The sequence below is a fragment of the Oryctolagus cuniculus genome, chromosome 16 (assembly GCF_964237555.1).
Source record: "Oryctolagus cuniculus chromosome 16, mOryCun1.1, whole genome shotgun sequence".
In the NCBI taxonomy this organism is placed as follows: Eukaryota; Metazoa; Chordata; class Mammalia; order Lagomorpha; family Leporidae; genus Oryctolagus; species Oryctolagus cuniculus.
Window position 1 is genome coordinate 52222559 of NC_091447.1, and position 15779 is coordinate 52238337.

The 15779-nt window shown below is 57.4% G+C and overlaps 1 protein-coding gene and 2 non-coding genes across 5 annotated transcripts; all 3 read right to left on the minus strand.

Moving 5' to 3' along the window:
* Positions 1–41: 41 nt before the first annotated feature.
* Positions 42–7077, minus strand: TBRG4 (transforming growth factor beta regulator 4). 3 transcript variants are annotated; one of them, XM_008261831.4, is made up of 11 exons: positions 6937–7077; positions 4839–5304; positions 3761–4084; positions 3076–3247; positions 2709–2866; positions 2173–2283; positions 1917–2061; positions 1469–1714; positions 1184–1295; positions 908–1022; positions 42–305 (listed from the first exon to the last, which is right to left on the minus strand). In XM_008261831.4, exons 2-11 carry the CDS (start codon positions 5250–5252, stop codon positions 204–206), a joined length of 1899 nt encoding a protein of 632 aa, XP_008260053.3. In that variant the 5' UTR covers positions 5253–5304; positions 6937–7077; the 3' UTR covers positions 42–203. The 3 variants fall into 3 exon arrangements, with proteins under 3 accessions (XP_008260053.3, XP_051709085.2, XP_002713900.3); XM_051853125.2 differs by having other exon boundaries at positions 7014–7033; XM_002713854.5 differs by lacking the exon at positions 6937–7077 and adding an exon at positions 5437–6918.
* LOC127492714 (small nucleolar RNA SNORA5) lies at positions 2923–3051 on the minus strand. Its single transcript, XR_007922411.1, has one exon. It is a non-coding gene; the product is annotated as a small nucleolar RNA SNORA5 (small nucleolar RNA).
* Positions 3420–3553, minus strand: LOC127492715 (small nucleolar RNA SNORA5). Its single transcript, XR_007922412.2, has one exon. It is a non-coding gene; the product is annotated as a small nucleolar RNA SNORA5 (small nucleolar RNA).
* Positions 7078–15779: the final 8702 nt, after the last annotated feature.

Genomic DNA, 15779 nt, shown 5'->3' on the forward strand with positions numbered 1-15779 from the left:
CAGGTGACAGGTGAGGTGACAAAGCCCGGGAGCCTCCTGACAGTGACAATGAATTCTTTAATTTATTGCCCACAAGGGAACCGCAAGTCCCCGAGCTACTGGGCAACTCTCACTCGGAGCAGGCCCAGCGCTCAGATGCCACCTCCTGCCCACCAGGGGTCCAGAGCCAGGCCTGGGTGTGCCGTGCACACCGGCGCCACGCATCACTTGGCCAGCTCCTCGGCCACCACTTTGCGCATCTTGTCCTTGAGGTAGGCGCCCTTCTGCCATTCAGACTTGAGTTCCAGCCACTCGTAGTAGGGGACCTGCAGGGGACGACAGGTCATGTGGTGGGGGCCTCCTGGGTGACCCCTGGCTCTGCACACCTGCCTCTTGAACCCCTTGTCCTCAGGGACCGCCCTGGCACTGCAGCCAATGCGTGGGGGAGGCTCTGGCTGTTAGTGCCAGACGGGTCTGCAAACCACCAGGCCCAAGGAAGCTTCTGGATTTTAAAGGGTGAACAGGAATCACAGGCCAAAGAACCTCCCAGGAGATGTGTGCAGCCCACGGAGCTGGCAGTCCGGCAGGTGAGGGCTCAGCGCCAGGCCAGGCCAGGCCCACCTTTCTGCTCCTGGTCAGTCAGCGGCGGCCTGGGTCTTGCTGGCCTGCCCCTCCCCAGGAAGAGGCCTGACCACGGGGCAGAAGCTTGACTTCCTTTCCTCACCTGGGAATGGGGATTCCAGCCCTGCGCACTGAGGGTGAACGACAGGTGTGGTGGCTTCCACACCAGGGGGTCAAGCCCCAGCTCCCATGGGGCAGGTGGAGTGGGGCCCAGGGCAGCTCAGGGCCCAGGCCAGGCACCGTCCCCACTCTGGTTCTAGGCTGAGGACTTCCCTTGGGCAGTGACCACCACCCAGCAGACACTCACATCCACCACCAGGAAGCCTGCGGCCAGCAGGTGGCGCCGGGCCAGGACAAAGCGGCCCAGCAGGTCCTTGCTGCGGCTGTTGTAGCTGGGGAACTCCCACCTCAGGAAGGCGAGCCTGGCGGGAAGAGGGAGTGGGAGTCTGATGAGTGCTCCCTCTCCCGTCCTGGGAGGAGGGAGAGACAGCAGAGACAAGAGAGCCACCTGCGGCCTGGGTCAAGAGCTGCTGGGCCCCGTGGCTTTCACCAGGGCGGCAACCGGGGGGATCTGGCCACCCACCTCTTAGCTCCCAGGGGCAACGGCTGGCCCCCAGCCGGCTGGGCAAGGTGCGGTGCCACAAAGTCCCTCAGAGGCAGGAACTGACCGTCGGCATCCAGCAGCACCTCTGCGTCTGGGGAGGCACGCATGTGAGCGCACGTGGCAGGTCCCTGAGCTGCCCCGTCCCCTCCCCCACCCCAGGAAGGATGGACAGGAACCCCAGGGTCTGGATGGGTCCTACCACGAGGGCAGCGCTAGACGAGTCTAATTCAGACTCAGGCCCCGGGGAGCTGGGGGTGTGCTCACCCAGCACCCAGCCGTACTGCGTGGCCACCTCGAAGCTGCCCCGGTCGGCGCCCCCCAGCAGCCCCTTCAGCGTCTCCTGCAGCTCCTTCTGCAAGGGGGTCACCTTCTGGTCGGGGGCCGGGGGCCTGGGGGCCACGGCCAGGGCCGGCAGCAGGGGGCCGGAATACTCGGGGTGCTCCAGGCGGGCCGTGGCGTTGATGTGCAGCAGCTTCTGGAAGGTGCTCTGGTCCTTAGGAGACCTGGCCCCTGGGGAGGAGCACAGCGGAGGGAGGCGGGCTGGAGGAGGGAGCCCCAGAGGGCAGGCAGTGGCCACCACCCCGCCCAGCGCCTGAGGTCAGGAGGCAGCAGCCACGGCCTGTGGTCACAGGCACTCCAGGAACAGGGCCACGGCTGGGAACCCACCACGGCCTTCCCCGGCTCTACGTAAGCAGGGCAGCCTGCGGCTCACCGAGAAGCGGGCTGTGGAATCCAGGGCGGAGGACAGCGTGGAGTTGTGCCTCCCGCACCTGCTGCAGCACACACAGAGCCCACACCAGGTCCACCTGCAGAGCCGGCTCCAGGCTCGCCAGCGCCGGCCCCAGCCTCTCGTGCACCTGGCGGGGAAACCCCTGCAGTGAGGAGGGGCCCCACCCCGCGCGCTCCTGGGAGAGGAGCGCCTGAGGCGGCAGCCAATGGGAAGGGGTTGGGGGGACGAGGGGCCGTACCAGGCTGAAGAACTCCTCCTCTCGCTCTGGACGGAAGTTCAGGCGGGCAAAAGCCAGCAGCAGGCTGCACAGGTGAGGCAGGGTGACGTCCTGGGCTCTGTTCAGGATGTGCTGGGCCGGTCAGGGGCGGCAGAGGACAGGATGAGCTCCCAGCCAGCAGCACTGCTCCTGCCTGGCTCGGAGTCTGAGGGTGGCCAGGGCTGCCCCCCGCCCCCTGCATGAGTGCCCCTGAACCGCAGGCACAGGTGGTTGAGGGCAGTGACAGGAGAGGCACACGTGGGCGTCTCCCCACACAGTCCATTCGGGGGTGGGCGGCAGGTCAGGAGGGTTCTGAGCAGACCCTCAGCCCCAGCCTCGTGGAAGCAGGACGTTCAGTGAGAACACAAGACCGCTCCACGTGTCCACCACTGAGCAGTAAGCGCCTCTCCCACACAAGCTGAAACATCTCAACTGGCAGCCCTGTGAGCATTCCTGACCAGCCTGGCTTCCCCGGTCCACTGGCTCCCCACGGAACCCGGAGCCAGCTCTCAGTTCACCTGGACAAAGGCCTCGAACAGGGGCAGGTTGAGCCACTTGAGGAAGGCGAAGGACTTGGCGCAGCGGGCCACCTCGGCGGGGGTCAGGCTGGGCAGGAGTGGCAGCAGGTCAGTGGCCAGGCGCTGGGCCACCTGGGTCTGGTGGAAGCTCAGCTTGCCTTCGGGACAGAGCAGAGCACGGGCTTAGACCCCCCGTGCCCTCAGCTCCAGGGCTCCGTGTCTGCGACCAAACTTATCCCTGAGCCCGAGTGCGGGGCAGGGCCCATGAGCCGCATGTTTCTGTGGCAGCCTTCTGGGCCAGCGCCCGCCACGGCAGGCAGGTGCCGAATTTGACACGGCTGCAGGTGCGTGCCAGCCAGCGCCTCACCGTAGGCGTAGGTCAGGTCCAGGAGCACACTCTTGGTCAGCGGGAAGGGCTTCTGCACCAGGTGGTAGGAGATGGCCCGCAGCAGGGGCACCGACCGCCGGCCCTGTGCCGCCAGCGTCACCAGCACCTTCCTCATCTCTTCGGGGCCAAACTGCTCCACCAGCTCCAGGCACTGTCAACCACAGCCGTGCAGGGGTCAGCCCGGTGGCCAGAGGCAGCGGGGACGAGCTGGGGGCAGGGGTCCCATCCAGTGCAGCCCCTGTGAGACAGCAACTGGGCCTGAGCTGACCCAGCATGGGCTCAGCTGTGCAGGGCCAGCCTCCCGCCCGCCCTGGGCCCAGAACCCCTGTCCGCAGCCAAACTTATCCCCAGGCCCCAGAGTGGGGGACCTGGGGCCCATGAACTGCAGAGCTCGCTGTGGCAGCCACCTGGCCAGCCCACACCACCACAGGCCGGGGCTGAATTTGACTTGACTGCAGGGGCCGCCCAGGGCTGGCCTGTGCCCGGCCAGTGCCTCTGGGCCACCGCTGGGACGTCTGCTCTGTTGCCTCTCGAGATCACGCCGTGCTGGATTCACAGTTACAGAGTGGCCACCCGCAGCCCTCTGCCTCACAGGACTGTCACCCAGGGAACAGCTGCACAGCCCCCAGGGCACGGCTGGGTGCCAGGCATGTGAGCCCCGTACCTTGTCTTCCAGGCGGTTCATCAGCGACTCTGAGAGGTGCCCTGCCTTCATCATCAAGGTCACTGCCGTGCGGCCGTCGTCGATCTCTGTCCAGCGCCTCTCCAGGTGCACGAGCAGCTCGGCCAGCAGCTCCTGGGAGTGCGGCTCCCGCGTGGAGGCAGCGCAGGCCTCGGCCAGGAAGGCCAGGTGCTTGTACCTGAGCCTCCGCATGCGCCAGCGCACTTCCTGCTCCACCGACCGCAGCTCCTTGGAAGCCTCAGGCAGCTCCAGCGCATACAGGCTCCGCAGCAGCCTCACGAGGGTCCCGTGCCACACGGAGCTGATCTACGCGGGGCAGGACAAAGGCCCGTCACAGGTGGCTCCCCTGGCCCTGCAGCAGGGCAGGAGGCGTCGCTGGGATTTCCTAGCCCTCCTCAGGACAGTTCACTCCCACCCCGCTCTGCCAGGCCTGGTGCCCTGCAGAGGCGCTCAGGGCTCAGGTGCCTGTGCCCTCCCTGCGTGCGGGAAAGCCCTGACCCAGCCCGACGCTGAGGCTTCTCGGGCAGGGAAGCCAGCAGCACCTCCGAGCGGGGTCTCTCCAGGGGCCGCCCCCTTGCCTGGCCTGTGAGATGCCAGCAGCCCAGGCGGCATCCATTAGCAGGCAGCAAAGGCGGGGCTGCTCTCCCGGTGCCAGAGCTTTCAGAGCCGCGCAGGTCTGGAACCTGTGCCCACTCGGTTACTGGAGAGGCCGAGGCTGCCATGCAGGGCGTGTGTCTGGGCCCCACCCCGCCTCCTGGGAGACAGATGTGCCTGGCGTCCCAGCACGGGTCCCCAGCCCCCCGCCTGTCACCTGTGACAGCGGACAAGCCAGCGCCACCCTAGTCTCACAGCAGGAAACAGGATCGCACGCAGACGCTCTGCTCCCACTGCTCCCTCCTCCCACCCGGCACCGCAACGTCCAGCGTCAACCACACCAAGCACAACTACAGCCCGAGAGCGGAGTCGGGCTTCACCTGCCGCAGGTCCCCCGTGTGCACCCTGCTCGCCGGCTGTCACCGAGGCCGGTGAGGGCCCGTGAGGACGAGCCGAGAAGTCCCACCTGGCTGCTGACCAGCTGGAGGAGCTGCTGAAAGCGGGCGTCCTGCCTCAGCGAGGCCTTGTCCTCCGGCTTCTCGGCCAGCAGGCGAGTGAGTCGGATGAGCATGATGGCCGGGTGGTTGTGGTGCAGGCTGTGACCGCCACCCAGCAGCTCCAGAAGCTGCCCCGGCCTCGTGGCCTTCTCGATGAGCTGGTCCACCTCCGGGTGCTCCGGGTAGGGGGTGAACACCTGCTCCTTCTCCACCAGCTCCGTCAAGGAACCCGGGGAGTGGGAGCTGAAGCAGGCGGCCGGGGAGGTCAGGGCCTTCTGGGCCACCCCGGCAAGGCGAAGCCGGCTCACTGGGGCCGCGGCAGGGGCGAGGCGGGCGGCCTCTCTCAGGAGGCACGTGCACCGCTTCACCAGGCGGGCAGCCATGGTGGCCGGGCTGGCCTGGCGGGGAGATTTCTACCACAGCGACTCCAGAGCCCTGGAGGGAGAAAGCAGAAAGGGCCGTCCCGAGTCACCACAATGGAAACGGAGGCACAGCCGTGCTCTGCAAGCCAGCTTTACCCCCCCCCCCGCCCCGCCCCGCCCCTTCTCAGATACTAGCCCCGCGTACGTGACAGTATCGTCTGGAGCAAAAATCGAGGGCGTCTGTTTCGGTATGGAGCGCACAGACCCAAGGGCAGAGCATCACAGCCGGCTGGGGGGCTTCCAGTCCACCGAGGAGGGGGCCAGCGCCTCAGACTCCCAGGTCTGCCCGAGGCCTGCAGGGGGTCTGCCGACGCCCGAGAAGCACTGACGTAGCTCATGGTAACCAGGACTAAGGGTCACTGGCTCCCAGACAAGAGGACACGCCGTCAGTCAGAACCCCGGAGAGCCCAGGACACACAGCTCCTGGAGCTTCCGTGTGTAGACCTCAACAACACAAACACGGAGTGAACCGCCCAAACCACGGTGGTCACAGCTTTTCTGTGTTGTTGTTCAAGAGTCACAGAGAGAGAGAAACGTCTTCCACCTCCTGGCTGCAAGGGGCAGAGCTGGGCCGAGCTGGAGCCAGGAGCTGCCTCCCGGTCCCCATGTGGGTGCAGGGGCCCAAGGACTTGGGCCATCTGCTGCTGCTTTCCCAGGCTCATTAGCAGGCAGCTGGATCAGAAGTGGAGCAGCCGGGACTCAGACCAGAGCCGATACGGGATGCCGGCGCTGTGGTGTAGCAGGCACAGCCCCGGGATCACATCTCAATCTACTCACTTCTCGCTCTAACATCAACGAGCACAGCCGCCCAACCCAACCTCCCCGGCCAGCTTGTGGCGCAGCAGGCTAAGACGCCACCTGCCCCCTTCCGGTGGAGCTCCCCGCTAACGCACCCGGGACGGCCGCTGCGCCCATGTGGGAGACCTGGGTGGAGTCCAGGCTCCTGGCTTCCCCCTCGCAGAGCCCACCCACTGCGATCATCTGGGGAGTGAACCAACGGATGGAAGATTCTAACTCGGCCTTTCAAAGAAATCATAATCCTTATTTTTTTTTTTTTTAAAAGCGCTCCACAACGTGGCTCGGAATCATCTTCCCAGTTTCCTCTCTTCTCCCTCCCCAGTCGGATGAGGCCTCGCACCTCTGTAGGGCGTGAGCCCCGGCGCCCTGCAAAATACACTTTCTCTCTCCAAGTCCTGACCGAACGCCATCTTGCCACCTCGTCCGAGAACCTGTTACATTCCCCGTGACGCTGCCTTTAGCGATTCTACCTGCCAGGCCTGCTCCTGGGAGGTTAAAACCTGACTCCAACTTTACAAAAAGGCAAAAAACGAGGCTCGGCGAGGAGCAAGATTTGCCAAGAGCAACGCCTACATTTCTTGTTTTACAGGTGCCCCCGGGAGCCAGCTCCGGGCAGATCGAGTTCAGAAGTCCGGCTCGGGTTTAGGCAAACACGAGCTCGCTCGGGACACGAGAGGTCAGCAGGGGCAGCGCCTTCCAGGGCGGGCCAGGCCTCGTGGCCCAGCGCGGGAGCTGCGTGCACCCTGGCGGGCAGGCCGAGCTGGAGGCCGGCCCGGCCCACACCGCGCCTTCCGCCCGGGGCCCCGCGCCCCGTCCCCAGGACCCAGCAACCGCTCCCCAGCCTCGCCTTGGGCCCTCAGCAGTCACGCTCCGCAGCCGCTTCTCCCGTGGTGCGAGACCCACTCCGGCCGCACGTCCGCTGACCTCCATCCGTCATCCGCGCCGTCCCTGGCCCATGCGGCGTGGCGCGCCCGCCTACGTCATCAGGAGGCCGCCGGAAGCGAGGCTCGCCGGCGGTGCCCGGCCGGAAGCCCCGCCCGCCGCCGCCTTCTCGTCGCCGCCATCTTTGCCGTGGGGAGTCTGCGCGGTCGGCGGTGTGGCGAGGGTCGGGCCGTGGGAGCTTAGCGGAGCTAGGGAGGCAGGCCGGGTGCTTCGGTGAGTCCGCGGTCGGCGGCCCGCCCAGCTGCGTGGAGCCCGTGTGGCGCTGCGCTGGGCCCCGCGGGTCTGGGTCGCTGCGTGGCGACCAGACCACCCCGGACGGGTCGTGGCAGCCCCAGCGATGAGCCCCGGACCTCACGGTTGAGAAGCAGGATTCTGGGTTTTCAAGTGCGGTCTCCTGATTGGAAGATAGTGACGTTTAAGTAATGACAGCCCCAGGTCACCCACGCGGAATTGGCTGAGGCCCGTGTAGGGACTTAACTAGTTTTCCTTTTTGTAGAACTTTCATTTTCCATGGAATTGGTAATTTCCTGGCTTCCCTCATGAGTCCCTGTACTGACCGCAAACTATCTGGAGTCGTTCACCAGTTGTGTGTCGAAAGAAAAAGCAGATTTAGTTAAGATCAGCATTGGTAACAAAACACCTCCCAGTGGGCAGCGGCAGCCTTGGGGCCAGTCGGGTGGGAGCAGGTGACTGCCCAACCCCAGGCGAGTCAGGTGCACCGGGCCCTGTTTACAGGGAGGACGGGCGAGGGGAGAGCCGTTTGCTTCTTCAGAATTCCAGTGTGGTTATGTGGCATTCAGCACGAGTGACTCCACTTTGGCTTGGGCCAGTCTGGGGACCGGATGCAGGTGCTCAGGCCGAAACGCTGGCCTCCTGCTTCTAACTTGTCTAACGTGCAGTTGTGGCACAGTTTAAATTTTATAGTTTTATTTATTTGAAAGACTACGGAGAGAAGGGGAGAGACAGAGATGTTTCACCCGGCCAGGACTGGGCCAGGCCAAAGCCGGGAGCCAGGAGCTTCATCCAGGTTTCCCGTGGGGGTGGTAGGGGCCCAAGGACTTGTGCCGTCTTCTGCTGCTATTCCCAGACCATTAGCAGGGAACTGGATCGGAAGTGGAGCAGCCGGGACTCAAACCGGCGCCCATGTATGATGCTGGCATCACGGGTGCTGGCTTTGCTCAGGACGCCACAACGCTGGTCTCATCACCAGTTTCATTACTGAAGAAATCTCTCCCTGAGCCGCCTCCTTCCGACGGGGATTCCCACGAGCTGCTCTCTGGGTGGGAGCGTCGCCCTGCAGTCTCCCTGTACCATTATCTTGTGTGTTCTTTGTGCTTTTCTTACCGACTATCTTGCTTCCTGCCTCCTGGATCCCTTTTCATGGTTTATGCCCTGGCTGAGGTGGGGCGTTTCTCCAGTAGCTCCACGAGGAGAGGTTAAGGGCGTGCGGTTTAAAGACCTCCCGGGTCTGAGTGTCTGTCACCGCCTCCGAGGTGCTCGGAGGGTTGGCTGAGCGTGTGTGCGAATCACTTTCTGGTTTTGAAGGCTGGCTCCAGGAGCCCTGGCTTTGGCTTCTCATGCTTCTGGTGAGTCCAGCATCATCTTGGCCCCAGTCCTGGCCTGCGGCAGGACTGTCTTCTGCCTTCCTGCCTTTTTCCATTTTCTTCTTTGTCTCGGAAAGCTTGGGTCTTTTCATCCTCTGTCGCAAGGTTGTTGGTGTTGGTCTGCATCCACTTCCCGAGTGCACTGTGGGCCCTCAATCTCTAAAATGCATGTTTTCAGTTGGGGAGTTTGTTCGTGGCATTTACTTTGTGGAATATTTGCTTTCCTCCACTTCACTGTTCTCTGAAACATTTGGCTGTGTGACTTTCTAATTTTTCTTCTTTTTTTAACCTAATTTTTCTGTACTGTATGTCTTGCTCCTCATCTTATTATTTCTTTTGCTCCACTTTCTGGGAAATGTCCTCAACTTCAGGTTCCTACTTATTTCCTGAAAATTTATTTTCTGCTGTCATACTTTTATTTACCAAGAGCTCATTAAAAAAAAAAATCTATCTATTTGAAAGGTAGAGTGACAGAGAGGGGGAGAGACAAACAGATCTACTGTCTACCGGTTCACTTCCCAAAGTCTCCCGATAGCCAGGGCCAGGTCAGGCTGAAGACACGAGCTAGGAACTCTACCCCGGTCTCCTGGGTGGTGGCAGGAACCTGAGTTCCTGGAACATCATCCACTGCCTTTGCAGGAACAGTAGCAGGAGGCTGGATGGGAAGTGGAGAAGCTGGGACTTGCACCTGCACTCTAATATGGGACACAGGCATCCAAGGGGCAGCTTAGCCCAGTATGGCACAGTGCCTGCTCCAAAGGATTACGGTATGAACATAAGCGCTGAACAAGAGACGCCCAGAGTACATGAAGCAAAAGTTGATAGGACCAAAGGAAGAAGCAGACGTCTCAACAACAATGGTTGAAGACTTCAGTACCTGCTTTTCAATAATGGGTAGAAAAACTGGGTGGAAGATCAACAAGTAAATAGGAGACTTGGAGAATATAAACCAACTAGATGTAGCACGTCTAGAATACTCCACCCAGAAATATTAAGAGTACACATTCTACCCCAGTGCACAAGGAGCATCATCCAGGACAGACCACAGCCTGGCTGTGTTAATTTGCTAGGGGTAGGGGCAGATGTTTAGCCTAGCAGCTGACACCTCCCTCTAATCTTGGGTTACTTGAATTCAGTTCCTGGCTCCAGCTTCGGACTCCAGCTTCGGACTCCAGCTTCCTGCTGTGCAGACTTAGGGGGGCACTGGTGATGGCTGAAGTTGCCGATTCCTGCTGTCCATGTGGGAAGCCCACATTGGGTTCCAGTGCCCAGCTTTGGCTCTGGCCCAGTCCTGGCCATTTTAGGCTTTTGGGGAGCCAACCAGCAGGGGGGGCCTGGCTATTTGTCTCTGTCTCAGATTTTCCAGGGCTTCCATAACAAAGTACCACACACTAAGTGGCTTACAGCAGAAATTTATTACAGTTCTGGAGGCTAAAAGTCGAAGTGTTGTCAAAGTAGGTTCCTTCCTGGGGCTGCAGCAGGGAGTCTGTCTCGTCTGTTAGCTTCTGGTGGCCTTGGACATCCTTGGCCTGTAGGTGGCACTCTCACTGTGTCTGCACGTTGCCTTTCTTTTGGATGTGTCCGTTTGCACATTTCCTCCTTTTATAAGGACACTGGTCAGATTAGGGCCCACCCTAATAACCCCAGCTGGATCACCTGCAAAGACGCTGTCTCAGAAAAAAAAAAATGAATAACCAAAAACAGTCCCATTCATAGGTATGGAGGGGAGGGTAGGAATTTACTACTCTTTTATGGGCTCACAATGCAATACATAATTCTAGGTCATAAAAGCCTCAATAAAGTTAAATGAAAACCACTTCACAATGGAAATGAATTAAAAATCATTAACAGAAGAAATTTGGGACTTCAAAACGTGGAAATTGAAAACACTTTTGTGGTGCAGCAAAAGCAGTGGGTAGAAGGAAATTCATGACTATAAATGTCTATAAAAAAGAAGGTTGCAAGTCAGCAGTCCAGGTCTCCACCTTCAGAAACCTGAAAGGAGGAGAAAGACTGAAACTGAGCTGGAGGAGGGAGGTTAACTGGAGCAGGGTGAAAATCAGTGCAACAGATTCACAGAGAAACCAAAATCGAAAGATCAACAAACTGACCAATCCTTAGCTATAGTGACCAAGAGAAAAAGAGAAGACAAATTTTTAACATCAGGAGCGAAAGAGGGAACAGCTCTACTGACTTACTGAAGTGAGAGGGTTGTGAGGCAGAACTAAGAATGATATGCCAACAAATTAGGTAATCTCACTGAATTGGACAGAAAAATAGAACATCGGAATAGACCTATCACAAGATGTTGATTTAGTATTAAAAAAGTTTTCCGCAAAGCAAATCCCAGGGCCAGATGGTTCACCAGTGAAATCTACCAACTCTTTGAAGAACTAACACCAACCTTTCACACACTTCACGGAACAGGAGAGTGTCTTAACTAAATAGCAGGAGGGAAGGAGTATCATGATAGCAAAACCAAATAAACACTACCAGCAAAGAAGAAACCCACAGGGCCTGAGACCAGTATCTTTTTTTTTTTTAATATTTATTTTCAAGGCACAGTTACAGAGAGGCAGAGGCAGAGGCGAGGCGGGGGTGGGGGACAGAGAGAGAGAGAGAGAGAGAGAGGGGTCTCCCATCTGCTGGTTGACTTCCCAAATGGCTGCAACGGCTGAAGCTGGGCTGATCTGAAATCAAGAGCCAGGAGCTTCTTCCGGGTCTCCCACGCAGGTGCAGGGGCCCAAGGACCTGGGCCATCTGCTGCTGCTTTCCCAGGCCACAGCAGAGAGCTGGATCGGAAGTGGAGCAGCCGGGACTTGAATTGGCGCCCATATGGGATGCTGGTGCTGCAGGCAGCAGCATTGCCCACTATGCCACAACGCTGGCCCCAGAGACCAGTATCTCTTACAAATACTGACCCAGAAATCCTCATTAAGATACCAGCAAGCTGCAGCCAGTAACGTAAGAAGGATTCTACATCGTAACTAAGTGGATTTTTTTTACGTTTTGAAGTTCTATGTGCATGTATTATTTATTTATATATATATATAAAACATAAAAACATTCGTGTTGAACGGACTGCAGGTGCACAGCTGACTTCCTCCCCCACCACCCCACGCCCTATAGTCCAAAGCCAGAGCAGTGAATGAGAGGGTGGCCACTGTGGGTTCCAGCCCCCACTGGGAGCCTGCCTGTGACACAGGCCTCCCAGCTGGAGGGCGAGGGGAGCGGCACTGCCACACACCCCACAGGGGTGGCACTGAGCACTGCTATCTGTTGGTAAAGGATTTCAGGCCCTGAGAATGAGAGAGAATATATTAACACAAAATACCCCTACTTTTTAACCCCACTCAGGACTAGAGAAATTTAATACAAGGCTTCAGATCCATTTACAGTTGCTGCACTAAAGGCGAATGTTAATTAGTAACATTGACAATTGTCATTTTCTTTGTAAGCCTCCTTGATGACTGGGGGGAGCTGCAGGAGTCTGGCTACACGAGCCTTCTGTCTGGGAACTACAAAGTCTCCTTCTGACCCCCCTGAGACAAGCAGGAGGCCTGCCCACCTCAGCCAGGGGCTCTCCGGGGAGGAGCGAGGTCTCTGCACGGCATCTGCCTGAGTCCAGGGGCTCTTCCGTATGCTCCTTGGTTCCATTTTCTCCTCCTGCTCTCACCAGTGCCCTCACAGTGGGATGCACAGGAGGCCTTTAAGAAATAGCCAGAGTCAGTGCTGTGGCAAAGTGGGTAAAGCCTCCACCTGCAGCACCGGCATCCCACATGGACGCTGATTCGAGTGCCAGCTGCTCCACTTCTGACCCAGCTCCTTGCTAATGGCCTGGGAAGAGCATCAGATGATGGCCCAAGTGCGTGGGCCCCTGCCACCCATGCAGGAGACCAGGATGAAGCTCCCGGCTTCAACTTGGCTTGGCCCTGGCCATTGAGGCCATCTGGGGAATGAACCAGTAGATGGAAGATTTCTCTCAACGCCGACCGTCTTTGAGGTTCACTGTGGAAGATCAGGCAGGCCCACTGGCGTGGCATCTGGGGTCGGTGTTCCCGCTGCCGGGGTCCAGAGGCGGCTCGTACTGTCACAGGGCGAGTGGCAGCGCTGGAGCCCTGGCTCGTGAGCCACACCTGCTCCATCTTTGCCGGTTCCTCTTCATGACAGCCTCCAGGTGTTTGGAATGTGCCTAGGCTCAGGCTTGGCTCTCTTCTCTCCTCAGTCTCTGCACACCCGGGGAATGCACACGCTCCCCAGCTGACCTTCACACTGAACCTGCCCGGGAGTCCGGCCTCACATCCAACTCCCACTCAACATCTCTTGAATATTTATTTACTCAGCTCCAGCTTCATCTCCTGCTTTTCCCTCAAAATCTGCTCCTGCTGGAAGTCTCTCCACTGGGGTAAATTGTACCTCCACCTGTTCAGTTGCTCAAGCCTTGGAAATTCCAACTCCTTTCTCGTCCAGCTACATTTGATCCACCCACCAATCCCATCACGTCTACTTGCAAAAGACATCCAAAATTGCTGTTGCTTCTCACCACCTCCATCCATTCCTATCTCTCATCTCGACTATGGCAGCGACTTCATAGCTGGTCTCTCTCTCCCCACTACTGTCTATTCTCAACACAGCAGCCAAAGCCATCTTGTTGAAACTTGGTTCAGTGACCAGCACTGTGGTGCAGCTGGTAAAGCCATGCCTACAATGTCAACATCCCAAATGAGCACCTGTTTGAGTCCCAGCTGCTCCACCTCCAATCCAGCTCCCTGCTAATGCACCCGGGAAAGCAGCAGAGGATGATCCAAGTAGCTGGGTCCCTGCAACCCGCATGGGAGACCTGCATGGAGTTCTGGGCTTCTGGCTTCCGGCTGGGGCCATTGGGGGAGTGAGCCAGCAGATGGAAAATCTCTCTGTCACTCTGGCCTTGCCCACTACCCCCGAGGTCCTTTGGGCCTCCCCCCACCCCCCGCCCGCTCCTGTCCTTCACCCCATCCCACCCCTGGCTGCGCTCACCCCAGGCCCTCCGTCCACTTTGCCCCAGCCTTTCTGGCCTCCTCCCTCTCCCCTCCCACCAGTAAGTGGATTTTATCCCTGGAATGCAACATTGGGTTAACATGAAAATCCAGTGTAATAGAATGAAGGACAAGACCATACAATCCTTTAAAAGGTGCCAGGAAGGATTTGATAAAATCTAATACTTTTCATGATTAAAATACTCAACAAACTAAGAATAGGAAACTGCCTTAGCCTGATAGTGGAAAGCAACAAAAACCCCAGAGTTCATATCGGGCCTAATTGTGAAAGACAGTGCTTTCCCCTACAATCAGGAATAAGACAAGAATTGTTGCGATCCCCACTTCTTCCTTTTTTTAAAAGAGGTGATTAAGTTTATTTTTCCCAAAGAAACTGTTTATTTAATTTCATAAGTACAATTTTAAGAATATAGAGATTCTTCCCACAATACCCACCCTCCCACCCCAACTCCTCTTCCCTCTCCCATTCCTAGTCCCATTCTCCATTAAGAAAACAACAACAACAACAACAACAACAACAAAACAACAAGGTGTTCCTGGACAGTCAAGACAAGGGCTGTTCAAGTCATTGCTTCTCAAAGTGTCAATTTCACTTCTACAGATTTATCCCCACTTCTATTCCACATTGTACTAGACATACTGCTCAGGGCAGTTAGGCAAGAAAAAAGAAGCAAAATACCTCAACATTGGCAAGTAAGAAGTAAAATGATCACTGCTCCTAGATGACCTGATCTTGCATGTTCTCATAGAAAACTATGAGAACTGATAAATAACTTCAGTAAGGTTGCAGGATATGAGGTCAAATTGATTGCATTTATACTCAGTAGTAATGAACAATCTCAAAAAGGAATTACAATTCCATTTAAAATGGAACTAAAAGCTGGCGCCGCGGCTCACTAGGCTAATCCTCCGCCTTGCGGCGCCAGCACACTGGGTTCTAGTTGCGGTTGGGGCACCGGATTCTGTCCCGGTTGCCCCTCTTCCAGGCCAGTTCTCTGCTGTGGCCAGGGAGTGCAGTGGAGGATGGCCCAAGTGATTGGGCCCTGTACCCCATGGGAGACCAGGAGGGGCACTTGGCTCCTGCCTTCAGATCAGCGTGGTGCGCCGGTTGCGGCGGCCATTGGAGGGTGAACCAACAGCAAGGGAAGACCTTTCTCTCTGTCTCTCTCTCTCTCACTGTCCATTCTGCCTGTTAAAAAAAAAAAAAGGAACTAAAAACAATGAAATGCTAGAAGATAAATTGAATGAAGAAATTTGGAGGCACACATGGAAATCTACAAAAGTTAGGTTGAAGGGGCCGGTGCCGTGGCACACTAGGTTAATCCTCTGCCTGTGCCGCTGGCATCCCATATGGGTGCTGGTTCTGTCCCGGCTGCTCTTCCAGTCTAGCTCTCTGCTGTGGCCCGGGAGGGCAGTGGAGGATGGCCCAAGTGCTTGGGCCCTGCACCCCATGGGAGACCAGGAGAAGCACCTGGCTCCTGGCTTCAGATCAGCGTGGTGCGCTGGCCGCAGCAGCCATTGTGAGGTGAACCAACGGAAGGAAGACCTTTCTCTCTGTCTCTCTCTCTCACTGTCTGTAACTCTACTTGTCAAATAAATAAATAAAATCTTTAAACAAACACACAAACAAAAGTTAGGTTGAAGACCCAAATAAATGGAAAGACATCCGTGCTCGCAGGCTGGAACGCTCCAGTTGCTGATGTGTAGTGCTGTCTGAACTGCTGATCTGCAGTCGCCTCAGGGTGTGTGGAAATCCCAGAGGCTTTTTTTTTTGCAGAAATTGACAAGTTGATCCTAAAATTCATATGGAAATGAATGCAAGGGATCTAGATTTTCAAAACATTCTTTAAAGTTTTTTTTTTTTTTAATTTTTCAGGAGGACTTGTGTTTCGTGATTTCAGAATTGCTACAAATGATGATGATCAAAACTGGTGTGTGTGTAGACACCCAAGGGCACAGAACCGAGGGTCCAGAAGCAAACTTTTACCTTTGCAGCGAATGGAGTCTCTAGACAGTGCTGAGACAGCTCAGCGGGGAGGTGGCTGTCCTTTTAACAGATGGTGCTGGGACTACTGAATATCTACGTGCAAAAGAATGGAGCTGGATTC

Bases quoted from the DNA above. Each gene is read 5' to 3' on its own strand.
- TBRG4 (XM_008261831.4), bottom strand. From the start codon at position 5,252: ATGGCTGCCCGCCTGGTGAAGCGGTGCACGTGCCTCCTGAGAGAGGCC. The intron at 3,248-3,760 runs GTACGGGGCTCA...TGTGGTTGACAG, and splicing joins TGAACCGCCTGGAAGACAAG to TGCCTGGAGCTGGTGGAGCA. The intron at 2,284-2,708 runs GTGAACTGAGAG...TGACCGGCCCAG, and splicing joins TGTTCGAGGCCTTTGTCCAG to CACATCCTGAACAGAGCCCA.